This window comes from Ceratotherium simum, chromosome 38 (genome assembly GCF_057802395.1).
Source record: "Ceratotherium simum simum isolate JZ-2026a chromosome 38, ASM5780239v1, whole genome shotgun sequence".
Taxonomy (NCBI): Eukaryota; Metazoa; Chordata; class Mammalia; order Perissodactyla; family Rhinocerotidae; genus Ceratotherium; species Ceratotherium simum.
In genome coordinates this window covers 15529975-15553428 of record NC_141937.1, presented here as the reverse complement: position 1 = coordinate 15553428, position 23454 = coordinate 15529975, and the positions used below count along the sequence as shown (strand labels likewise).

Below are 23454 nucleotides of genomic sequence, written 5' to 3'. Positions count from 1 at the left end.
GACAAGTTGAAGACCAGATGGATCCATTGGGCATCATTGGGAAATGAGAGCCCCATCCCCATGATCAACGCTGGCACAACCAGAGAGCCTAAAATCAGTTTAAAACAAAGGCACCCACCTTTGTCTTATCTTCGTACCCCAGGCTTTTAATAACATATTTTTTCATATGTTTACAGAAAACAGTCAACTGAGCTATTCGTGGAAAGGTTTGTGGGTTTGGTTGATGAGGTGGAGGAATATTACATTTCAGCTGGAAACACATCCCTAGAATGCCAAAACATTTATTCCGAAGTCTGGTTTCCTGGTGCAATCGGAGGCATGGCAATAGTGTGTCTGTTCGGAGACTGGGAGCTTGGGCCAGCAAGGCATCTGATCCAAGCGTATCCCAGAAGGCCTTTATTGTTAAATTATATTCTTCAGGAGAAACCACCCATGTCACATTTTGTAAACTTGATAGCCATATACTTTTGACTGGCATTCTATTTTAGCCGTAAGCCTATGATTTACAGCAAGCCTGTTCTCCCTGTTGCTCAGGATGGCAGTGGAAAGCATGGGGCACTTTCAGGCTCCCAGGATAAGGAGCAAAGGATGCTGGAGTTTGCTTCTCCCCAATAATGCTGACTCTAGCTGTGCCACACTGCTCCCCACGAGCAGACAGCAAGCTTCTCCTCACTCTCCACTGCCATTCATCCAGCTCTGTGCAGCAGCCCAGCTGCTGTGTCTGCCGGGAGGGGCTGCCAAGTGCCCTGCCTACTGGCTGCTTCCCGAATCCCTGCCATTCCACACACAAACACATCCACACACGCTCTGCCTCGCTCACACACGGAGCCACCCGCACATGTGAGCACATTCCTTCCTCCCTTCTCACTGTCAAGCCCTTGACTTCTCCAAGCCCATGGAACATTTCTGGAAAGACGCTCTTGATCCAGCAGGGTAGGATTGTTTTGATTTCTCTCTTCGTAGCTTGAGCATTTTGAGAAAGCAACTTACCTTTCTGGCCAGTGTCTGTATCCTAGCAGGGAGATGAGGATTTGCTGTTTTCCATGGGTTTATGTGTGCGTCTCCTTTTTCTTTCAAGACTTGTAGGATTCTTTGTGCAATTTCTATATAATTCGGCAGGTTCAGATTTTTAAGAGCCCTATGAAGTGCTTTTGCATGTGTTTAAAAAAGACATCTGAAAATTGGAAGTGTAATTTACGAAAACGAAATCATCTGTAAAAAAATTGCTTTGGAAAGTAATGGTTGCTGGCCATAAAGAGAAATATCTGTGATTCACCTAATGTGTTTTTAACCCTTTCTTTGCTTACAATGGATAGTTATTGATGCTAAGCTCAATTTTAGCTTCATAATAAATCAGCTACATCTGCATATTGTCCCCCAATAGTCTGTCTGTTCTTGTAAGAATTAGGTAAAATGTGTACTTATTAGTATAAAAATATCCAAAAATTTTGCCATTAGTAACAGCAACCTTGGCATCCTTATATGCCATGAAGATTTGTCAGGTACTCTGTTGGGTGTTTCGGATAGCAATTACAGCAAAGTATTAATGGTTGTATCTGATGGTCATATCAGAGTCTATTAGGCTGGGGCAAAGGAAGTTTATTAAAAAGTATAAACTATCCAAGAATATGGGTGCACAGTATATTTACCTTATGTTTTTGTTTATATATGTGTGTGTGTGTATGCTTACCTTTTAATTCAGTTCAAAACTTTTTTCTATTCCTTTTTATCTGGATATTTGATTCTGCATATCCTAGCCAAAGTGAACCAAGAAGGTCCAGTTGTAGAATTAAAGAACAGAAATGTACCATTGCATTTTAAAATTTCTTGGTTCGACCAACAGTGTAACATAATTGCCAAGAATTTGGTTAATGACCTGAGGTTACGCGTTATATGAAAAGGTCACATTTCATATTCAGTTTTATGAAGTTTTGGTTGCATAACCTGTGGAAGGCATGAACCCCGTGTGCTCCTAACCAAAGGTTTTTGTGAATCATCATTCACATGAGAATTCCTAATGGGAGGAAGTACAGTGCTGTGGTCCAACAAAAACATACAAGTCCGACTGGGAGAATCTCAGAAGGTCCTGGCTAGAATGGACCACTTTGGAAGAATTTTGCGGATAAGGAAACTGAGGTCCGTCAGCATTCTCCAGATTGCAAAATGCAGCTCTTCCTATATGTACACCTTAAATCTCCACCCCCTTCTCCCTAGATGCCTTCTGTCAGTCCCTGCAGCTGCTAAATATAGCTGTCTGTGGCTGGCTGCATATGCAACCGTACACCCTATTCTATCTGCCATATCTCAGTTACAGAGTGGTCCTCCCCAGGGTCATTCTATGTACACACTACATATTTCCAGCCAACAAGGAGAGTGAATCAAACAGACAGAGAGACAAACAGAGATAGATTGGAGTCTGGCACGGGGCACATAAGGCAGCACGTTAGAGAAAGCCGGCCCCTGAATTAGTCTTCCGAGTATGTTTTAAACCCCATCTTCCCTGGGCCACCTTTAGGAGATTGCTCGGCGCCCCCGCCCTCCTGCACTGAAGTTCAGCCTCCATCCAGCAGCGACAAGTAAAGTAAAGTTCAGGGAAGCTGCTCTTTGGGATCGCTCCAAAACAAGTTGCGCCCGGAGTGATGTTTAAGCCAATGTCAGGGCAAGGCAACAGCCCCTGGCCGCCTTCCAGCACCTTTGCGATGCATATGAGCTCGGGAGACCGGTACTTAAAGTTGGAGACCCGAGCCCGGGAGTTGGCGGAGCGCGCTCGCGCGGGGCTGCACTTGCTCGCGTCCGGCCGCGGGCTCCACGGGACGGGCCGGCTCCCGGGGCAGGGCCGGAGTCGGTGTCGCGGCGGGACATGCGCTGCGCCGCCTCTAACCGCGGGCTGTGCTCTTCTTCCAGGTGGCCGGCCGGCTGCTGAGCCCTCCGCCGCGCGGGGAGACGGTATGCGCCCTGCCCGCGGCCACTGGCCATGACCATGACCCTCCACACCAAAGCATCCGGAATGGCCCTGCTCCACCAGATCCAAGGGAACGAGCTGGAGCCCCTGAACCGCCCGCAGCTCAAGATCCCCCTGGAGCGGCCCCTGGGCGAGGTGTACGTGGAGAGCAGCAAGCCCCCCGTGTACGACTACCCCGAGAGCGCCGCGTATGACTTCAACGCCGCGGCCGCCGCCTCCGCGTCCGTCTACGGCCAGTCCGGCCTCGCCTACGGCCCGGGGTCCGAGGCGGCGGCGTTCGGCGCCAACGGCCTGGGGGGCTTCCCGCCGCTCAACAGCGTGTCTCCCAGCCCGCTGATGCTGCTGCACCCGCCGCCGCAGCTCTCGCCCTACCTGCACCCCCAAGGCCAGCAGGTGCCCTATTACCTGGAGGACGAGCCGAGCGGCTATGCCCTGCGCGAGGCCGGCCCTCCGGCGTTCTACAGGTACCCGCGCCCCCCGCCGCGCCACGTCGGGGTGGCCGCCGCGCGCCCGGCGGGCGGGAGGGAGCGGGGAGCGGGGAGCCGGGGCCCGCGCCGCCCCAGCTCGCCGGAGGCCGCAGGCCGCGGGGCTGGGCACCCGGGGCCCCGGGCGCAGGAGCCGCGGGACGCGCCACCCCAGTGCCCGCGCGCGGCCGGCCCCGGAGCGATTTGCGGATCTCGCCTTCCGAGCGTCAAGTTCTCTCCCCGGGCAGCTTAAAAAGATTCTCTTCTTCACCCGCTGCCGTCTGCGTGACAGGCAGATCCGAAACCCTGTGCGCTTCCTGACTAAGCAGATGTTGGGAAGCCGTACAGAGCAGCAGTTATTTGTGGGGGAAACACCCCAAAGCAAATAAACACGGGGCTCTTTGAGTCCCTCGTAAACGTCCAGCTGTGGCATTTCGGGCTAGAGGTGTTTGGGGTTCGCGGACGTCAGAGTTTCATTTGTTGTTAGTATTTTAAAATTTTCTTTTAATGTGCTTGCAAAATTACCTTTCATCTAGAATTTCGGATTGGAAACATGCCCACTATGGTGGTGATGATGATGATGATGATGAGTTTTGGGGCAAGAGATTTGTAGCACCTGCTTTCCCTCCTCCCATCGCACACTCCAGGGCTTTAGGACTGAGCTGCGCTCCTCAGGAGAGCAATACAGGGGTTGAATGGGTCTTAACAAGTTTCTGATTTCCCAGTTATCTGGCTGGGTCCGTGTTGAAGCAAACTGCTGGCATATGACTTCTGACAGCCGGGAATTGATAGGTGTCCTGTGAGTTTAAAACATGCCATATCGAAGCACGAAGGTTTTGGAATACTCTCCTGCCAGCTAAGTTCCCTTTCTGGCCTACCGGGCAGAGAATGCCCCTGGTGCGGGTGCCGGGTCAGCTCGGTTCTTCACCTTTCAGTCGCTCTGGAAGAAGCGTTGGCAGTCCAGGACACAGGGGACACTTCTGTGACTTCCCTGTGACTTGTGTCCTTATTTTTTTTTTTCTAGTAGACGTTATATTTTCCTCCTCTTGCTCCTCTCCTTTCTCCCTTTTCTTGTTGATGGACCTGGGAAGGGTGTGTATTTCTGAATACCTGTGCCCTAGGCGCCCGCTGGACCAGATACCCTGAAGTGTGTTTGGGAGGCCCCAGGGCGCACACGTGGCTGGGCGCTGAGTTAGGCACTGCCTGACGGTACGTTGGTGTCTGGACTTGCCTCCTGCCCTCTCCCAGATCCTTCTGCATTGCCAGCTGTGGACCGTTTTCTATTTAGTATTCTATTTCCAGGGATATTTATAGCAGAAGAAACAGGAGGAAGGTGCAGATTGGCCTCAGAGGATACTGAAGGGCAGACTCTTGGGGTATCTGAACATACTTAGATCCCTCAGCCTCCTCAAAGGACTTAAAAGCATCCCACAGCTAAGCAGGTCCAGCCTGAGTTATTACTTAAAAGACAAGCGATGAACAAAACTTTAAAAAGTTGGCATATTTCAAATTAATTTCACTTGTTTTAATTCAGGGTTAAAATGGAAAGAGAAAAAGAATTTATTCTGCCCCCCCTTTTAAAAAGTGTTAGAACAAAATATAACGATTAAGTCTAATTCACACAACATTTTAAACTCCTTCATGTGAAGAAAGGCACTGGTGTGAGATGAATTCCATAACCTTATGGTGGACTCCGGAAACTATTTTCTTTTCCATTTAATTTTCAGTTCTTTTATTGCAAATTAATGCCACTGAAATTCAATGGGCACTAATGAGACTGCTCCTTGGTAGATTATTTACTGCCTTTCTAATAATTACGAAGTGAACACGGTCAAATGAAGAGGGGATCACATTTTATTCAAAATTGTTCATCATCCCATAGCAGATAATATAACTATAATATGCCCCATCTTAAACTTTTTGCATTTGATGATATTCAAATACTTCTAGAATAATAAAAGAAATGACACAGAACTTTTAAAAATAAAGTAAAAAACTCACGCAAATGGGATTCTGTGTGGAAATTCAGTTTTAGAATGATTTTTCCTTTGTAGTTTACTTCCCGTAGCATCCTTCCTTTTTTGTTTGAATTCTGCCTCTTATTACCCAGGGAGGAAGTGAAGGGTCTATGCAAGTGTGGTTTCAAATGGTCATATGTTATTTAATATTTTTTCCCTGTCACTTTTCCTGTTTGAATAACTCTGGGTAAAAAAGAAAAGAATTGATTAGACTGTTTAAAGAACATTTAACTTTCTTCAGTAGTTGTAAAAAGTTTTAGGGGCCGAAAGCAGTGTTTTCAAACTGCTTGTCATGACCTAGAGTATCATGAAATGAGTTTAATGAGTCTAGAACTTTGTGTTGTTAAGGAAGAAAATAGAAAAGAATATAAGAGAATATACTAGAAGGCATAATATTTAGTAAGGGTGGGTTTTGTTTCCTGAAAATTTGTTTTAATTATACATACTTGTGCGTGCCGACTGTGATATAAAATATATTTCATACTGTGGGTTGAGGTCAAAGAAATTTGTAAGCTACTAGCCTAAAATTTTATGGTCAGTAGAAAACAAAAAATTCAGGTAAGTGGCTGGTTGTTTTATCTACACAAACCAAGAAGCTATTTTGATTGTCTTTATTTTACTTTCCCCCTATAAATTAGCTAGTGTCTTTAGACCAGTTAGATTAAGCCGAACTATTTCTGATTCTTAACTTTCCCGTTTGTAAAACTATCCGCTCAAATGTCCCACTGGGATGTTCAGAGAATTTACGTGAAATTCGCATCATTTACCATTAAGATGCTATGGTTACTTTCTTCAATGGGCCACAATATGCAGTCATATCTTTGTATGAAGAAATATAATACATAAAAATGCCCTAGACATATAATAATGTGATAAAGATTGTTTTATGTCCCCCAAAATTTTTATTAAGAGGGAATAAATTTGTAAATAGGCACACTGTGACTTTGCAAGATGTGTCTGACCTAAAATTTCGTGATGAAAGCAACCGGGTGTCACCTCATCCCTGGTTTCCTTTTTAAAGTTCAAATAATTTAGGAAGTTTGAATACAACTAAAGAAGACACTTAATTATACCCACCATGATTTTTAAAATTCAAATTAAGTATTTAACGCTCAGTGCTTATTTCAGTTTTATTACTCAGTGTTCTTAAAGGCTAAATATTGCCCACTTCTCCGAAAAACTTGACAAACATACAATCCTTTTGCATCCGAGTCAATGCGCTATAATTTGTATACTTGCTGTATACATATTTTGAATGACTAATTTGTCCATTGGTGACCATTTGATACTATTTCTCAACTTGGAACAAGGCTCACCTCTAGGGAGAGATTTGAATAGCTCATTTTCAAATTTCCAATAGTTTTTTCCTTGTACTTAGAAAATTTATTTTAGCATGCTTTCTTTCTGCTCTTACATTTTTCATTCATTTAAATTGCTACTGTTTGCCCGACACTTTGGATTGGTCTAAGAATAGTTCAAGGAGCCTCAGATTGCATCGGGAATGAATGTATTTCAGGTTGAAAACGAATCATGTCTTCTATCCCGATTTCATTTTCACCTAATCCACGTGGCTTGTACCTGTTTGGTAGAAAGCCTCTGAAAGATAATTGCCACTTTTTCTAATCTTCTTTCTCATACTCAGTTAATTTGGATCCCTGGATTACTTTTGTGAATATATTTAGGATATGACATTCATAATTTGGGAAAATTGAGGTTCAGTATTTTGGTTTCTTATTGTTCTAAAAGATAGGGGCAAGAAACTGACAATAGTGGAACAATAGGTATCAAGAAAAACTATAAAAGATGTCAAACTTTCCATTAATGATAAAACATTAGTGATTTTTGTCAAGTGAGATAGTTTGTGTGAAAGTGGTATGTGAGCTATACAAGCATTCAATATTTCATTTTATTCACATATTAATATTTGTTCTGGTGCTTTTGTAAGCTAGAAAAACAGTAGGGAAGAACAGATTTAAGTGTTCAGGAGTTTCACTACAAATATAGAATGCAGATAATGAAATCTTTTTCTATGGAAGCCAAATTTAAATAAAATCTTTATCACCATCTGCAATAGTTGTTTGCAGCCCAGGTTGTCATAAAGAACATTTATTTTATAGATACATTTTTTCAAAAGTCAAAACCCTGATTATGTGAAAACAGTTTTACACAAAGAAATATATGGATTTTAATTATATTTTCTAAAATGCAAACTCAGCACAAAACTAATATGTGTAACTCTTCCCTGTGACTTCAGTATTATTTTTAATGTAACTTTAGAAGAACACAGTAGAGAGATGAGCGTGCTAAACCTATTCCCTTCTTTTCCAGGGTACATTGAAAGGATAGGGCGAATTAGTCGTTTAGCTTAATTACAAGTCTCAGTTTGCTTATTAAAGAAAGAAAACCAGAGTGGCCATAACTGTTTAGAACCAAACTGCGTACTCCACAAAAAGGTGCTGTATAAATCCCCAAAATACAGCCACTTGAACACAAACCAACCAAAGTGAAAGTGTCAGGGATTTCATAGAAAGGAGGCAGTCCATCAAAGTCATCGAATAGTTTTATTTTATATTTTAAACTCTGCTAATGAATTGATGGATCATGTCATTTAAAAAAAGATGTGTCTGAGCTGTCCCTTACTCCATCGTTAAAGCACACCCTCATACGGCTCTCTGAAATCTGAGGAGTTAAGTGGGCTGGAGAGGAAGGGAAGCACCTTTATTATATTCTTGATCTGATAAGGGAAGAAATTGTAATTGCTGAGTTCTGCACCTTGGAGAATATTGTTAGGAATTATGAGGGAAGTTTTGCGTTAATCAATAATAGCTTCAATTATGTATATATTTTTAGACCTTATTAAAAATATGGAGGATAGAAAGACAACTATTTTGTTTCCCACTGACAAAATTTTATGTATTTTAATAAAGTAATAATTTCAAGAAGCTAGGTCAAATAAGAAAGGCTATGACTGACCCTTATAAGTGACAGTGGATGATGCTGATGGTGGTGGTGGTGGTAATGGTGAGGAGGAGGAGGATGATGGCAGCAAAGAAGTGTTGGTGTCAGTTTGGGTAGGTAGTATTTCTGGATGCCCATTATATAGCCTGGAGACATTTATCCTATCCAGAAATAAAATCCTTTTATTTTGTGTACTTTGTGTACTTTGGTCATTTTTGTATAGTTGTAATTTAAGTAAATAGTCAAGAGTTCTGATAATGATATTATCAATAAAATTAATACCATAAATCTAATAAGTACCTATAATTGCTACACAGAAAATTAAAAAAGAAAAATCCAGACAAGCCTGAATTTTTTTGTTTCTCCTCTGAACTTTTCAGAGGGACAATCTCATCCTTAGTTTGCTCCCATAATGTCTTCTACTTTAATTAAATATGTCGTTTTTAATGAGATAGCAGGTTGCCTTGTCTTGTGATTTTCTACTTTCTGGAGCTCCTGAGTTATGCTTGGGAAAATTATAGAAGTTCACTTCAAGTCAAGAAAGGTAATTAAGAAAGGGTCAGGATTAGACATTCCAAACAAGCCCTCGAGGGACTCACATGGGGATCTTCTTTCTGAGAGTTCCCCAAATGTTGTCAACTCCAAGAGGGCAAATGACCTCTGCTGTTGGTGTTCAGATTCTCACCTCCAACTCGGAAGCTGCAGAGCTGTCTGGTCCGAAGGCCGTGATTCTGCTTCCAGCCTATATCCTCCGGCCCCGGCTCATTGTCACTGTTCCCAAACAGTGGCACGTACAGGACCCCAGCAGCCGATGTGTATGTACCAGCCACTACTTCCTGGGCAGTTTTCTTGGCAACGTGACTCACTTTTCCCACAAAAAGACTTGGGATTTCTTCTAAGACCCTAAAAGTAAAAGACAATTCTCTCTTAGTTTCCTACAACTAAACGATGTTAGAAAAAGTAATTTTTGCATTGGCATACTTCCTTTTTCCTCTGCTGATCTTTTTTTTTTTTTTTAGTAGTCCTTTCTCATATTTTCTTGTTTCTTTGCTTTATTTTTAGTGTTCTTTCTTTTAAACGTTTTTTGGCCTCCTCCCCTATCAAGCTTTCTTTTTTTCTTTTCTATTTTAATTGCTCCATCTGAGTATTCCCAGATTTTTCCTTCCACCTTTTCTGGTTTATTTCTTTATTGACCTGTTTCATCTGTTATTTTAATGAAATTTGGAACAGGGCTCAGCAGACTTCTTATCTAGCATGGGAAAGCCAGTGGTGTAAGAATATGCCTTCATAACCCAGAGTGGCATTAACTGTATTAAAATTTTCAAAAATGATTTTCTCTTGCCTCTAAGGATAGAAGCTTAAAACAAAATCAGGAAGAAATTTCCGCTTAGTGGAATTGCTTTCACAATTCATTCATCATTTATTCATTTGGCTACCTTGGTCTAGACTGTGTAAGTCATCAATGGCATAGATGAAATAAAATGCGTTTTTGTATTTCTAGCAGTTCATGTATCAGTGTTAGCATATAGCAGCCAGGAAATCTTATTGCATGAGTGGGTGAAATCCTAAGGCCTCGTTCTTCTGTCTGTGTATTTGGTATGGACATAACTAGAAGTGCGGCCTTGGCTGTTGTCTACTGGTGGACCAGGTTTCAGGAGTTCTAGATCCACGTGAACTTGCACAAGGCATTTAAAGCCAACTGTAATTTCCCACTCTGTCAACTAAAACACTTATTTTTGAATAATCCTAGGTGCATCTGTGATTCATTTTACTTATATCATGAATGTATTTTAAATGGTGTTTTTTTTTTGTAAAACTTTCATAATGCAACATTGTTAGAAACATAATTGATTTTAAGGGTCCTTTATACTAACTTCCGTTTCTGATTTTTTTTTTTCTTTTTGAAGACCTTACAAACGGTGGTATTTATTTCTGCTGGAATATTTCAAGCGATTCAGCGAGAAAGGATGTACACTCCAATTTGAGCACAAGATACAGTTTAGTTATACTGAGAATTTATTTTCTTTAGCTATTGGGAAAAACTTGTGGGGTCTTCAGAAGCCTCTTTGATTTCTGATAGGAGGAATCCCTGAGCACTGGTCCAAACGGAGACGAGAGCTTATTCATCACTGTATTTCTCTCAGCCCTTAGCAAAGTGCACAGCATGTGAAATCCTGAGGAGCTGTTAGTTGAATGAATGGCTGGTGGTGGGCAGGGGGTACCAGTTACACTGATTTGCTCAGGTGTTTTGGCTGGGAGAAAGGCCATTCAGGAAGGGATCTTAGATGTGCTTGGAAGAATTTGGGGAGTTTGTGAATCCCTCTCCCTCAGGAATAAAAGTAGGAAGAAGGACTCCACAGGGTATTCCAAGTATAGTCGATACCCATTATTTACGGATTCCGTATTTGTGAATTCGCCTATTGCTAAAATTCAGTTGTAACCCCAAAATCAACACTCAACAGCACTTTCTCGGTCATTTGCAGACATTTGCAGAGTGGTGAAAGACTTGAGTCATCCGGCATGCGTGTTCCCAGCAGACCAGGCGACGCTCTGCCTTCTTGTTTCAGTTCTCGTACTGCAACCAAGTGTCCTGTTCGGGGTCTATTTAGTGCCATGTTTTTTTTGCATTTTTGTGCTTTTTCTGGGTTATTTGGCTGTTTAAAATGACCCCCAAGCATAGTGCTGAAGTGCTGTCTAGTGTTCTCAAGTGCAAGTAGGCTGTGATGTGTCTTATGGAGAAACTATATGTGTTAGATAAACTTCGTTCAGGCGTGAGTTACAGTATTGTTGGCGGTGAGTTCAATGTTAATGAATCAATGATATAATTTAAATAAGATGTCTTTCAACTGAAGCACACACGAAACAAGGCTATGTATTGATTAGTTGATGAAAATGTTATGACCAGAGGCTCGCAAGAACCTGATCTTGTATTTCTCGTAGAAGCAATGCTTCCGTATTCACTAACTCAGTGTTTGTGGCAACTTCATGGAACATAACTACTGCAAATAATGAGAGTTGATTGTATATAATAGAATGATTAAAGCATGGGTTTGGGAGCCAGGCAGCTTATGTTTCTGGCTTGACTCCTGCCTGGTTGTAATCTCTGATTCAATGTGCCTCAGTTTACTCATCTGTAAAATGCCAATTGAAATAGGACCTACATCTTTTGATTGTTGTGAGGATTAAACCAATTTGTAGGTGTCAAGGGCTTCAAACATGCCCAGCACAGAGCAAGCTATTATTTTTTATTATTTCTTTAGAAGAGAATTGGCAGCTTTACACCAAAGAAGGTGAATATGCGAGCTCTGTAAGAGTCTGGAGTGTTTGTAACTTCCCTATATTTGTTTATTTTGCCTTCAAAAGACCAACTTTAATACCCTATTGTAATTAGAAGTTAAACTTTTCCTAAAGGAAACAGGAAGCTAGTGTTTCTTGAAATGCTGACTATATACCAGGGACTGGGCTAGAAAAACAAAGCAACTATAATCAACTCCAAATAAGTAAAAATAAATAAATCAATAAAAAGAGTGAGAGGCATTAAGTCTTGTGGGTGAAGCAATGGCAGAGAGGGAAGGAGTTGAAACTGAGGTAAGTAGTTGATAAAGAAGCTATGATGTACAGAAGGCAAGGAGGGAATTTTTCTGTGATTTGGAAAAAAAGAACACGGAGTAGGAAGAGAGACGGGAGCTAACATTTATAGAGCATCTACAAAAGTGGATTTTCAACCCTGGCTGCACGTTAGAATCAAGGATGACTTCAGAATCATCCAGACGATTAAAAAACTACTGAGATCTGGCCACATCTCAGCAGCTCTGATAATTGCTCTGGAGTGGAAGCTGGAATAAGCAATTAAGAAAATAAAACAAAAAAACTCCATGGGTTTTTCTCCTGTGTAGTCCACTGATTCGCAGTCTTCCAGCATTTCTCTAAGTGCTATCGTATTTAATCTTCCTACAGCTATCTGTTGTGCTGTTAGGAGAGGTCCCATAGTGTGCCCTGGAATTTTGCTGTATTCTAACCCTGAGGAGGACTATCAAACCCAGGTCTGCCTGATGGCCAAGTCTTCATTTCATTGAGCCACTTGGGTTTCAGAAGCAGAGTGTAAAAGACTGCCAAGGAGAAAGATGATAGTAACACTAATTTCTGCTCGTCATCTTTCCAAACTAAGATGTAACCAGTTGCGTTTTTCCTGCATGATTTAGGTTTTTGTTAAGGGTTTAGATAATTGGAGGTAATTGAAGCCCTTGAACCTTCCCCGCCAATGGGGTTCTCTTTCCTTGAGTTCTTCTGATAGTCGCCACACACCAAACTCTAGCGTTGTTTATTCAACTTTAAGCCCCTAAATATCAGTATAATTGATTAATTGCACCAAATTTCAAGTTTCGTGTTTGGAAAGTTTCTTGAGGTCTTTAATGTGGAGGACTTAATTGAAGTTCTCCTTGTGTACTCTTTTCTTCAGGAAATATTTGCAGAATTCTTTCTGCAAATAAAATGTGTGTTATTTTTAATGCTCCTCCCCTGCCATTTTGCATTTTAGAAGATTCATTTATTTTTATTTTTATTTATTTATTTATTTGGTGAGGAAGATTTGCCCTGAGCTAACATCTGTTGCCAATCTTCATCTTTTTGCTTGAGCTAACATCTGTGCCAATCTTCTTCTACTTTGTATATGAGATGCTGCTACAGCATGGCTTGATGAGCGGTGTGTAGGTCCACACCTGGGATCCGAATCTGTGAACCCCAGGCTGCCAAAGCAGAGCGTGGGAACATAGCCACTATGCCACTGGACTGGCCCCTAAAAAACTCTTTATTGATAAGTGAAATGGGCATCTAGGCACTCTGCCTTGGCATGGAAGCCCAGGGCATAGTTTGGTAAGGCTTTCCCATATTGGTCAATTCTCAAGGCTACTCTTTTCTTCCTGTGACTCTGCCCAGAATCAGGAGCTGATAGCAAGTCTTTGGAAATCTTAAAAATGTATATAAGTGTACCTCCTTGGGTTCTAGGCCCCACACAATGAGGGGCGATCAACCCACTGACCCAGGGCTCTCTGGTTCTTTGCTCTTTGTTTTTGATGCCCAGCAATCGTGGCTGATGAAATCAAAGCTGCTTTTCTACAAGTCCAATGCTCTTTTGAGAAGTCTGTGGTCGAAATTAAGAAATGGCTAGCAAAGTTATCAGGTACCTTGTAGAAGCATTCACAGGTTCTAGCGTTTCTATGTTGAGCAACTCTAGTTCACAGAAATGCAGTATGAGTCATTTTCTAGTATGTTTTAAAAACACAGACAAGAAGTTTCTTCTCAAATGTGTCTTATGTCATTCTCTCCTTTCTCTACACACGGTCGTGACCATCTCTCTGTTATTACTGTAATAGATTCCTTACGATTTTTCAGCTCTTGAGCTCTCAAACTCTGTTAAATTTTCAGTTTGCTACCAGAACATACTAACCAAAATATATACTTGATCTGGTCCTTCCTCTGCTTAAAAGCCTTCAGTGGCTTCTCACTAGTCACAGAAGACATGCGTATTCTGTAGTGTGGCATTCAAAGCCCTTGTAATTTGATTCCAAACAATCTGCTATCACTCCATGAAGCTCTTGTTCAAAACCATATTTAAATGGCACTTTCCCACTTCTGTTCTTCACGGTCATCTCCATCTCCACCCAGCATTCTTTCAGTGTTCACTGTGCACATACAGCATCTTTTTTGGTACCTCTATTATAGCAATCACCAAAGAATGCCTGTCATTATGGTTGTAGATAGATTTGTCGCCCTCTCTTTTTAATAGATTTCATTAATTTTATAGACTAATTTAATAGATTTTATTAATTAATGTATGTATTCATTCACTCAGCAAGCTTTATTGAATGTTGATCATGCACTGACTTCTATGGTAGTTACAGAGATTGGACACTTTGTCATCAAATTACTCATAGTCTAATGAGGGAAATGACAAGTATATAGACAATTAAAAAACAGTGGAGTAAGAATTGTCGTGGAAAAGGAATCATGAGGTGCAGAGGTCTGAATGGCTTTGATGGAAGGGGGATTTAGCCAGGCAGAGAAGGGCAGGTGAGGCTGTGAGGAGATGCTGAGTCTTGTTCCCTGATACTCCCTACAGTTCCAGCCCAGTTCCTTGGACAGAATAACTGCTCAATAATTTATACAGTCAAACTGTTGAATTAATAACATAAGGGTACATTGTTAAAAATCACAGAAATAATTTTAATAATACCAATAACTAGTATTTTTTGAGCACAGTGCACTAGGCACCTTGTTGAAATCCTTAAATGGATGATCTTGTTAAATCCTTACACCAACTGTAAGAGGCTGGTCCTGTTGTTATCTTCATTTTATGGATGAAGAAACTAAGACTTGGAGAAGGGCAGTGACTTGCCCAAGGTCACACAGCTAAGTAATGGAGGAGGGTTAGGGATTCTAAATCTAGAAGTTGGACTCTGGAGCTCAAGTTTTAACCCACTATATTATGCAGAAAAATTGACAGATGTCTTCCATCACTGATCGATTTACTTGGCAGTTGGTTTGTTAATTCCTTGTAATATCTTTATATTTAGTTTTGACAATGCTTTAATCTTAGACTATGTCCCAATGCTGCTTCTTTTAGTTTTATGGGAAATGGCAATTTTTATAATGCTTGCTAAAGGCATGTTTAAACAACTTTCCATGATGTAGGGGGATGTTTTCCCTTCTAATATCTGAAGGAAACATTAAATAAAATCCTCCAGAGACTTCCTGATAGCAACCTTATGCATTTCTCTATATGTGAAACCCACCCGTGAATTTGAAATCTGGATAGAATTGTCGTGTTCATTTGGTTGAATCCTCTCTTTATATAGATAAAATCATAAAATCACAGTATTTTAAATCTAGGAGGGACCTTAGGTGTCATGTATTCCTACCTCTTTATTTTCCAAATGAAGCAATTGAAGTCTGGAGAGGTGAAATGACTTCCCCAAGGTTTCCCAGCTCGTGCAGGCAGAGTGAGGACTAGAACCTATGTCTGCCTCCAGCCCACTACTTCATGCTAACAGATGGAGGCATGACCAGCCTCTGTTCACTGAGGATGTGGAGGCCACTGTACTCTTTGTTGTAGTTCTAGCAGGTAGAATTGAAGCTCAAGCAAAGTGGAATGGAAGAATGCTTGATACTCATCGCTGCAAAACCGTAGCAATGGCTAAAGGGAATGCACTATTCACGCCTGTCTAGACAGGCCATCTGTTTATTTTTTATTTTATTTTATATTATTTTAGTGAGGAAGATTGGCCCTGAGCTAACTTCCATGCCCATCCTCCTCTATTTTATATGTGAGATGCTGCCACAGCATGGCTTGATGAGCAGTGTGCAGGTCTATGCCCGGGATGTGAACCTGCTAACCTGTGAACTGTGGGCCACCGAAGCAGAGCATGTGAACTTAACCACTACACCACCGGGCTGGCCCTAGACAGGCCATCTGTTTACCTGGTATATGGTCCATGTAAGAATTTTTAACCTTGGTGTGCCACTTTAGTTTTAAGGATCTCTTGAGGACTTATTTCCTATACTTAACATTTAGATGATTTCCTCTCAGTTCTAATAACTGTCTCCTGTTTACTTGGTGATCAAAGATTTCCTTTCTTGTTTTTCTTTTTTCTGTTTCCAGGCCTTCGAGGTTAGGACTGACCTTACCAGTTTCTCTGGAGACTTCCACAGACTCCTTTCAGATTTCTAAAGCAGTTGGGTGCTATTTTTATTCCACAATTACCAATGTGAAATGGAACTTGCATTATTTCATAACAGATATTTCACCTTAGTATTGGCAAAATTAAAAAATAATTCAATCTGTGCTTGACCTGGTAGCCAGGTTACAATAGAAATTTTTTGTAACATAGTTCCTATGTTGAAAAACCTGTGTCTTCTTTGAGGCTAATTGCTAAACCCAATATTGATTATATACGGTTTACTATTAAGTTTTTCCCCTTGTAGTTTAATATTGTTTCAGGAAATGAAATGTAAGTTTAATAAGAATAGCAATTGATGGAACCCTACATCCTAAGTATAATTAATGTTCCTGATAAATGTGTTAAAGAAGGGCATAGTTGATGGGTTGTATCTGTACTAAACTGATTTGACACCATTTATTCAGTAGAAATTTATATTTATCAGGGTGGTATTTATAAGTAAACAAAACTATAATATTTTTTCACTTTCAATTTTTTTAATGAGTTAAAGAACTGTTAGAATTGTCAATTAAAATATATTAAAAGGAGATATTAATAATCTTACAGTTTGCAGCACTATAAAGGGAGCATGTAGGAATTAAATATGCTTTTATTAACATTCTATGACTTTTATATGTGTGAAAGAAAAACAATTTGAGAGGGTAGAAGTTAGTCTAGACTTCTTGAGCTTGCCCTTCCCATTTTTTTTGTGAAAAATTGTAGACTAAAATGTGTTTTCTTCTGGTTGTGAAAGTGCTATCAATATTGTCTCAGCAAAATGACTTCCACTAAGAAGTTGAGAACAAAACTACCATAGTGGTATTTTGAGAAGCTTTTGCCCTGCATTCTGCAATCTGGTGGCTCCGTGCAGAGAGGTGATAATATACACAGAAAGGACGATTATGTCAATGGCAACTTTTTCTAAGTCAATATTTCTCCTCGGAAGATGATCACTTGAATCTTCTCAAAGTCTAAGCTAAAACTTTATAATTGGATCTACAGGAAGGAGAGCAGCAGCAGGTGGACAGAAAGTGAGAAAGATCAATTAATTTGAAGCCACATCCCTCACAGTACTGTGCTGATAGCCCTTATCCAGGAGTGAGCTTCTCTTTGGTGACCTAAGCTATGTGAATCGGAAGGTACATCAGTCTTTTAAACTCTTGGTAATTTTACTAAATGGGTGAACATTAATTTAACGTGCTCTCCCGTTGGCCCAAGAGTTAATGCACCTTCAAAATTGCACAATTTTGTCCAAAACAGACTTTTGTCTCTAGACAAGAAAAGCATGGTTAAGCCTGTGATAATTAACCTTTCCCACTGTCCGGAACTCAACTCTAATTTCTGCCGGACTCGTGTATCTCTGTTGCCTTCTCTTAAAAGCATCGTATTTAGGATTGCCAAATAAAATACAGGATGCCCAGGTAAATTTGAATTTCAGATAAACAACAAAAAAATTTTTGGTATAACTGTGCCCCATGTGATATTATACTAAAACATTCTTTGTTGTTTATATGAAATTCAATCTAACTGGGCATTTTGTATTTTTATTGGTCAAATCTGGCAGCCCTAGCCATGCTGCTTGACTGTTTACTGTGTTTCAGTTTTGAAGCCTGAAGTTTGTCTTTTATAGCTCCCACTTCTAGCTGGTACACAGATGTCCCCGTATCTTTTCCTACCAGGAAATGAGGCACACCGATGTAGAATTTGCACACTTATTTTTGTCATCATTATTGATTCTAACAAAGGACATAGGTTTAGAGTAAACAGAATGACATAGCTGTTCATTCTATTACTTGAAATGATAGACAAAGTACAAGGGAAAATATTACAATGTAATATTACAATATTACAATTCTGCATGAGGAGAAAATCAACGTGTAGGATCTAGGAAAAAGAGACCTTGCCGTCAGAACTACTAATTATTAGTAATTACGTGACTTTTATGAGTGAATAATCTAGTGAGTGCTATAGAAATAACACTTTTCTTATTGGTTGTCTTGGGGGAATTCTCTTATTTTTGCAGCATTATTGGATTTCAGAAAATAGTAGTTTAGAAGGATAATTCTCTGAAGTGCTTTCTAGAATGTGGAAGATTTAGAAGAAAAACAACAACTCCTATCTAGATGAAACTTTAAATAGATCTGCATTCTCTACTTCTCTACGTCTGTAGCACGGGGAGGTGGCTGACTTGATAGCAGGAGAACTTTAGCTCGGCCCTGGTGGCTTGGGAGATTGGTGTGCTGCGTGACGGGCTTCGATGCATGGTACCAATTGGCTGTAGGGGTGCTATGCGGTATGGGGGATCTCCAATGCATGGATACAATGGAGTTTGTGAAGAATCAAGGCTATGGGGTAAAAAAGGAGACACACATGAGTCAGTGAGATAAGGAAATGCTCTAATAATCTTCTGAGTGTAGGTCAGATTTCGGAGGGGAAATTCACTAAAGTCTTTTTGGTGCGACCATGGGGGATTGCAGCACGAATGAGAATCCCCAAGTCCTCAGACATATTTCCTTTTACTCAGGCCTCACCCAAGGACCCTGAAGAACTCCCAGAGTCACCCTCCAAGGCATAGCCTTCCCGGTAAGAGTGGGGGCAAGGCTAGAAGTGTGTTCTCCAGGCTTCTCAGCTGCTTAAGAAATTTGTTGCTTTAGCTGGAGGCGGCTGAGACCTCTGGCTAACAGCTGAGTGATATTGCCCCAATGGGCTGTGAGCCAGGTTTGCACTGGGGACGGGAAAGCAGTGAATCAAAGGTTGGTTGGTTTCGTTGTTTGTTTTTGGCTTCATAGCATGCGTATAGCTTGCACAACTATAGCAGAAGAACCAGGAAGGGTGTTTCAAAGCTAATTATAGAAAGTTTTAAATACCACTTATATGGGTAATAAAGATATAGAATGTTGATTTTCCTCTGACGAAGGCCAAGTCTTGTAAGAAGATTGAGTAAGTGGCATAGAGACTGGAAATCTGAGCCCTTATCCCCAGAGATTTCAGGTTGCTTTTGACTCCACCGTCTAGACTAAACCATCAGAGGATACTGTCTAGAAACTGGAGGAAACTCTAGAGGCTGCTGTCCAGAAATGAGAGGAAACTCTTCAAACGCAGAGGCAAGAACATGCCAGCCTGTGCTGGGAGGCCTGAGACACTGATGTTTCCAAACAGTAACAGAGCAGCTGTTTTTTTTGCTTTTTTTTTTTTTTTTTTTTCATTTCACAGTATTAATTAATTTCATTTTCAAGGTCAGATTGTTTAAAAAATCATCTGAAAATTCCTAATAAACAATATACCTCTAATTTACAGCCTTTTTTGATTATACAAATGCACCAAGTCTTTTAAAAACAAATTCTGCCCAATCCTGGGCAGATTTTTAGAGCAAATCCATTCTGGAGAGTGGCTGTGACCCTGGAAGCCCAGCCGTGACCTTCTCAGCTGGCTGCCTGAAGTAGTCCTAACTCTGTATAGTGGCCACTGTGGTGGCAAGGTGATGGGGCAGGCCTTTGCTGACGTATCTATAATCCTTGGGTTTGGTCTTCACGATGTTCTGGAGGGTGTGGGACAGCTGCAGGCCCAGGCTATCCATCACGTTGATCAGGTAGTCAATGTTGGTGGCCAGCTGCTTGGTGGGATGAAGGGGTCAGCTCAGGGATCTTGTAGGTGTCCTGGCTACTGGAGATTCATGCTCTAGAACACTTTGCTGTATTAGCTTTGCTGACTTCCTGGGCACCACTTTGGACCATTGGTCTAAGGAGGAATTGAAATCACTGTTTGGCAGTCTGGTTGAGAGTGACTAATGCAGTCTGCTGACACGCTCTTACCTCACTCTGTTGATGTTGTAAAACCTCCACCTAGGTTGGAGGCTGGATGGCTGACCCAGTTTGCCGTTCATTCATTCGTTCATTTAACAAATATTTATTGACCATCTGCTCTACATCAGACACTGTTCTAGGCACTGAGAAAAGACCACCGAACAAATCAGACAAATCAGTGAAGGTTCTGTTGTGAAGGTGACATTTAAGCAAAGATGTGAAATGGGGAAGGGAACAGTACCATGAGGGTATCCCAGTGAAAAGTATTTCAGGCTGAGGTTGGAGCAGTGAAAAGGCCCTGAGGCAGGAGCATGCCTGCTGTGTATGAGACACAGAAGCCAGAATGACTGGAGTGGAGTAAGAAACTGGAGGTGAGTAAGGAGAGGAGTGGAGGGGTTGGAGTGGGTCATCGTCAGGACTCTGGCTTCTACTCTGAATGAGTAGGAGATCCACTAGAGGGTTTTGAAGAGATGAATGACCTGATCTGCCTTTTTATGGTGAAAGTTTTCTGACCTTTACAGAAATGGAATAGTATAATAACCCTTCATGTACTCATCACCCAGCTTGGACAATTATATTTTAATTGTAAATATTTCTGTACGCATTTCTAAAGGATGAGGACTATTTTTTTAAAGCACAACTATACATCATTATCCTATTTTAAAAGTTAACATTATTTCTTTAAATATCAAGAATTTGAATGAATTCATACTTTGAAGGTTGAGCTGGTGGGATTTCATGACAGGTTTAATGTTACATGTGAGAGAGGAGTCAAGGATTAGACAGTAATTAAAATCTTTTTCAGTGTCATACATTTATTGGAAGACTACTATATATGTACTTGAAAATAGGTTTTAAAGATTAACATCAGCATCTGGCTCCAGGATTTTTAGTTTCTTTTCATAAACATTTCCAATGCCATCAATTCTCCAGCTAAAGAAAATATTGTTTTTCCTATTTTCAGATGAGGAAAAGTGACGCAGAGTTACTTACGTGTTAAGTAACTTATTCTAACGTCCCTTAGATAGTGGTTTAGAAAATTCTGGAAAACTGGGAGTTACTTATCCAAACTTGACATTTCTGTTGCTCTATGAATTATGGGAAATTTGGGCAGGCAATTGGGCACAAATCAGGACTGATTTACAAACGTTTCAAGGTACTTAAAATTATTTCAAGGGCTATCGTGAAACTAGTTTCATGTAATTGAATTGAATTGTTAAATTGAATTTGACTTAAATAAATTTGAAAGATTTGTTGGCTGCCTCCTATATATAAGATGTTGCTCATAAGAATTCCACAGTCTAACAGGCATGAAACCTGTGTAACCACTAATTGCAATGCAGTGTGAAGGGGGTCCGAGAAGACGTGGTACAAGATATAGAGGGAGCTGAGTGGAGGAGTTGAGTCTGAATGCAATTAGGATTTCTCCAGGCTCACAGGGGCTGGGCATCGATATTGTTGGCAGGAGACAAGATGAGCAGAGGCATGAGGGGGCAAAGACATGGCAGGTTGGAAGTGCCCATAACTGGTTACTGGATACAGAGTACATAGAAAAGGGGTGAAGCGGCAGCAGGAGATGAGTCTGGAGAGAGGTTGAAGTGTTTTAGAGAGCACTTTGCATATGTTACCCTATCAAAGAGATATTAATAGCATGCCAAACTCCAAAACTCCCAATAAGTTATAGAATTGCTGTCTCTGGTAGGGCATATCACGCCCGCCAACCCAATCTTCTCTCGCCATGAGATCCATATGGTGTGTGGCTCTATATGTATCCCACATTTTCCTCATGTCTCCAGATGACACAATCTGCCAATGTTGTCATTGCTACACTACAGAGTGAGGTATTGTGTCTTCCTAGAGGTATGCAAGACTTTTTTTCTTTGTTGCATCAGCAGCAAAACAATAGGTTGCTCTTTGAGCTTGCTTCCTGTAGGGTGGATAGCAAAATCAAAGCAGAATAGTCCTGAAGATTTAGTTTTAACTTTCACATCTAAGAGAGCCTTTAGTACTGACCCAGAGGTGTTAACATTTCTGGTCACTGATGGTGTTTAAATTTGTGTTAACATTGTGTTTTGTGTTAAATTTGGCCTTAGCAATGATAAAGTTGCTCTGTGCAAAAGAACCTCTGTTCATTTTAAACTATATCTAAATTGTCTCCTATTTAGAATCTCTCCTTTGCTTTGGCACTCTCTCCAGCCATGCGTGCTAACCTGGGCAGTGCCACAGTAAATGAATTATGTCTACTTTGTCTTAGAGATCTCAGCTATGTTTTCTTCTATTCAAGTTCCCACCTCAATCATTGTTGATAGAGCTCAGTGAACTGAGAATATGTCAAATATACAGAAGTACTTTCCCCCTTTTCTTTGTCTCTCCATTTCTTGTCTCCCTTCCCTCTATTTTTTTTCTTCCTGTCTTCTCATGCCTCTTATTAAAGAAGTGACATTTTTCTGGGAAAGTCCTTTTAGAGTTGGAAACACAATGGCCACCACTGACAGCTCCCCCTGATGGAATGGATGTTTGTCATCTTTAATTGGTCATGGGAGGGAGTGCTGAGTAGACTTAAATGCAATGTTACCACTTCTTCCCAACTCATCTTTTATGCATTTTATTACCCTTGGGAAGAAGTTTTGAAAAATGGGCTGTGGCAGTCGTTAGAAGAAATTCTAGCTGCCTCCACATGTTATTGTTGGGTAGAGACATGGGACAGAATCATGGTCACACAATCGTAGAGCTGGAAAGGAATTTAGAAAACGTAGTTGAGACTTCTCATTTTACAGAGAAGAAACTGAGACTCAGAGAGGTTTGGTGACTTGCTTAAGCCACGCAGCTGCTGTTGGCAAGATTTGTGTAGAACCCAAGAGTTCTGACTCAGTCTAGAACTTTTCCACCACAATACCCTGCCTCCCTTATTTTATCCTCAAGTTTATTACATTTGCAGCAATGTGATCCCTAATGACATACAGATTCCCAAATAATTTTTTTAAGTAAAAATTTCCATTTGCGATTTTGGACATGCTTGTGTGGACTTTTTATGTGATGACATATTGTCCCTATCTCTCAGATAGGATGATGAATTGAATGATATATGGATCACACTTAAAAGCAGACCAGAGGCCAGTGTTGGAGGAGGATTGTTTTTGGTGTTTGGAGTTCTGTGCCTGCAGTGCCTTTTCCAAAGGCTCAAGTCTTCTTCCTTGAGTTGTCTGCTTTCCTAGGGCAGAGGCTATCCTTCTTCTCTTCCTTCTGTTCCCCCTCTTTCTCCTCCTCCTTTTGTATCTGTTCTTTGTCCTGGTACGTTCCCTGGCTGATAGTAAGAAGATGCTTATGCAATGCTGTTGAATGAATGAATGAATGAATGAATTTCTTAATATTTCTGCATGTGAGTAGATTCTTATTCTCCTAACTTGGTGTCATATTTTTTTGTGTGGAAATTAGACTGGAAATCAGACTTGTTTTAAGAAGGTGTGGTGTCAAACCGCATCTCTCTCTTGACTTACCTCTTTTGTTTCCTCCATATGCCTAATTTCCTGTATT

At 40.8% G+C, this 23454-nt stretch overlaps 1 protein-coding gene across 6 annotated transcripts in view; it reads left to right on the top strand.

Moving 5' to 3' along the window:
* Positions 1–817: 817 nt before the first annotated feature.
* Positions 818–23454, top strand: part of ESR1 (estrogen receptor 1) — a 268749-nt gene continuing 246112 nt past the window's right edge. Inside the window, exons 1-2 of one of the 6 annotated variants that reach the window (XM_087424944.1) lie at positions 818–933; positions 2905–3426. In XM_087424944.1, the coding sequence (XP_087281070.1) occupies positions 2975–3426 (452 nt within the window). In that variant the 5' untranslated portion in view covers positions 818–933; positions 2905–2974. 6 annotated transcript variants of the gene reach the window in all.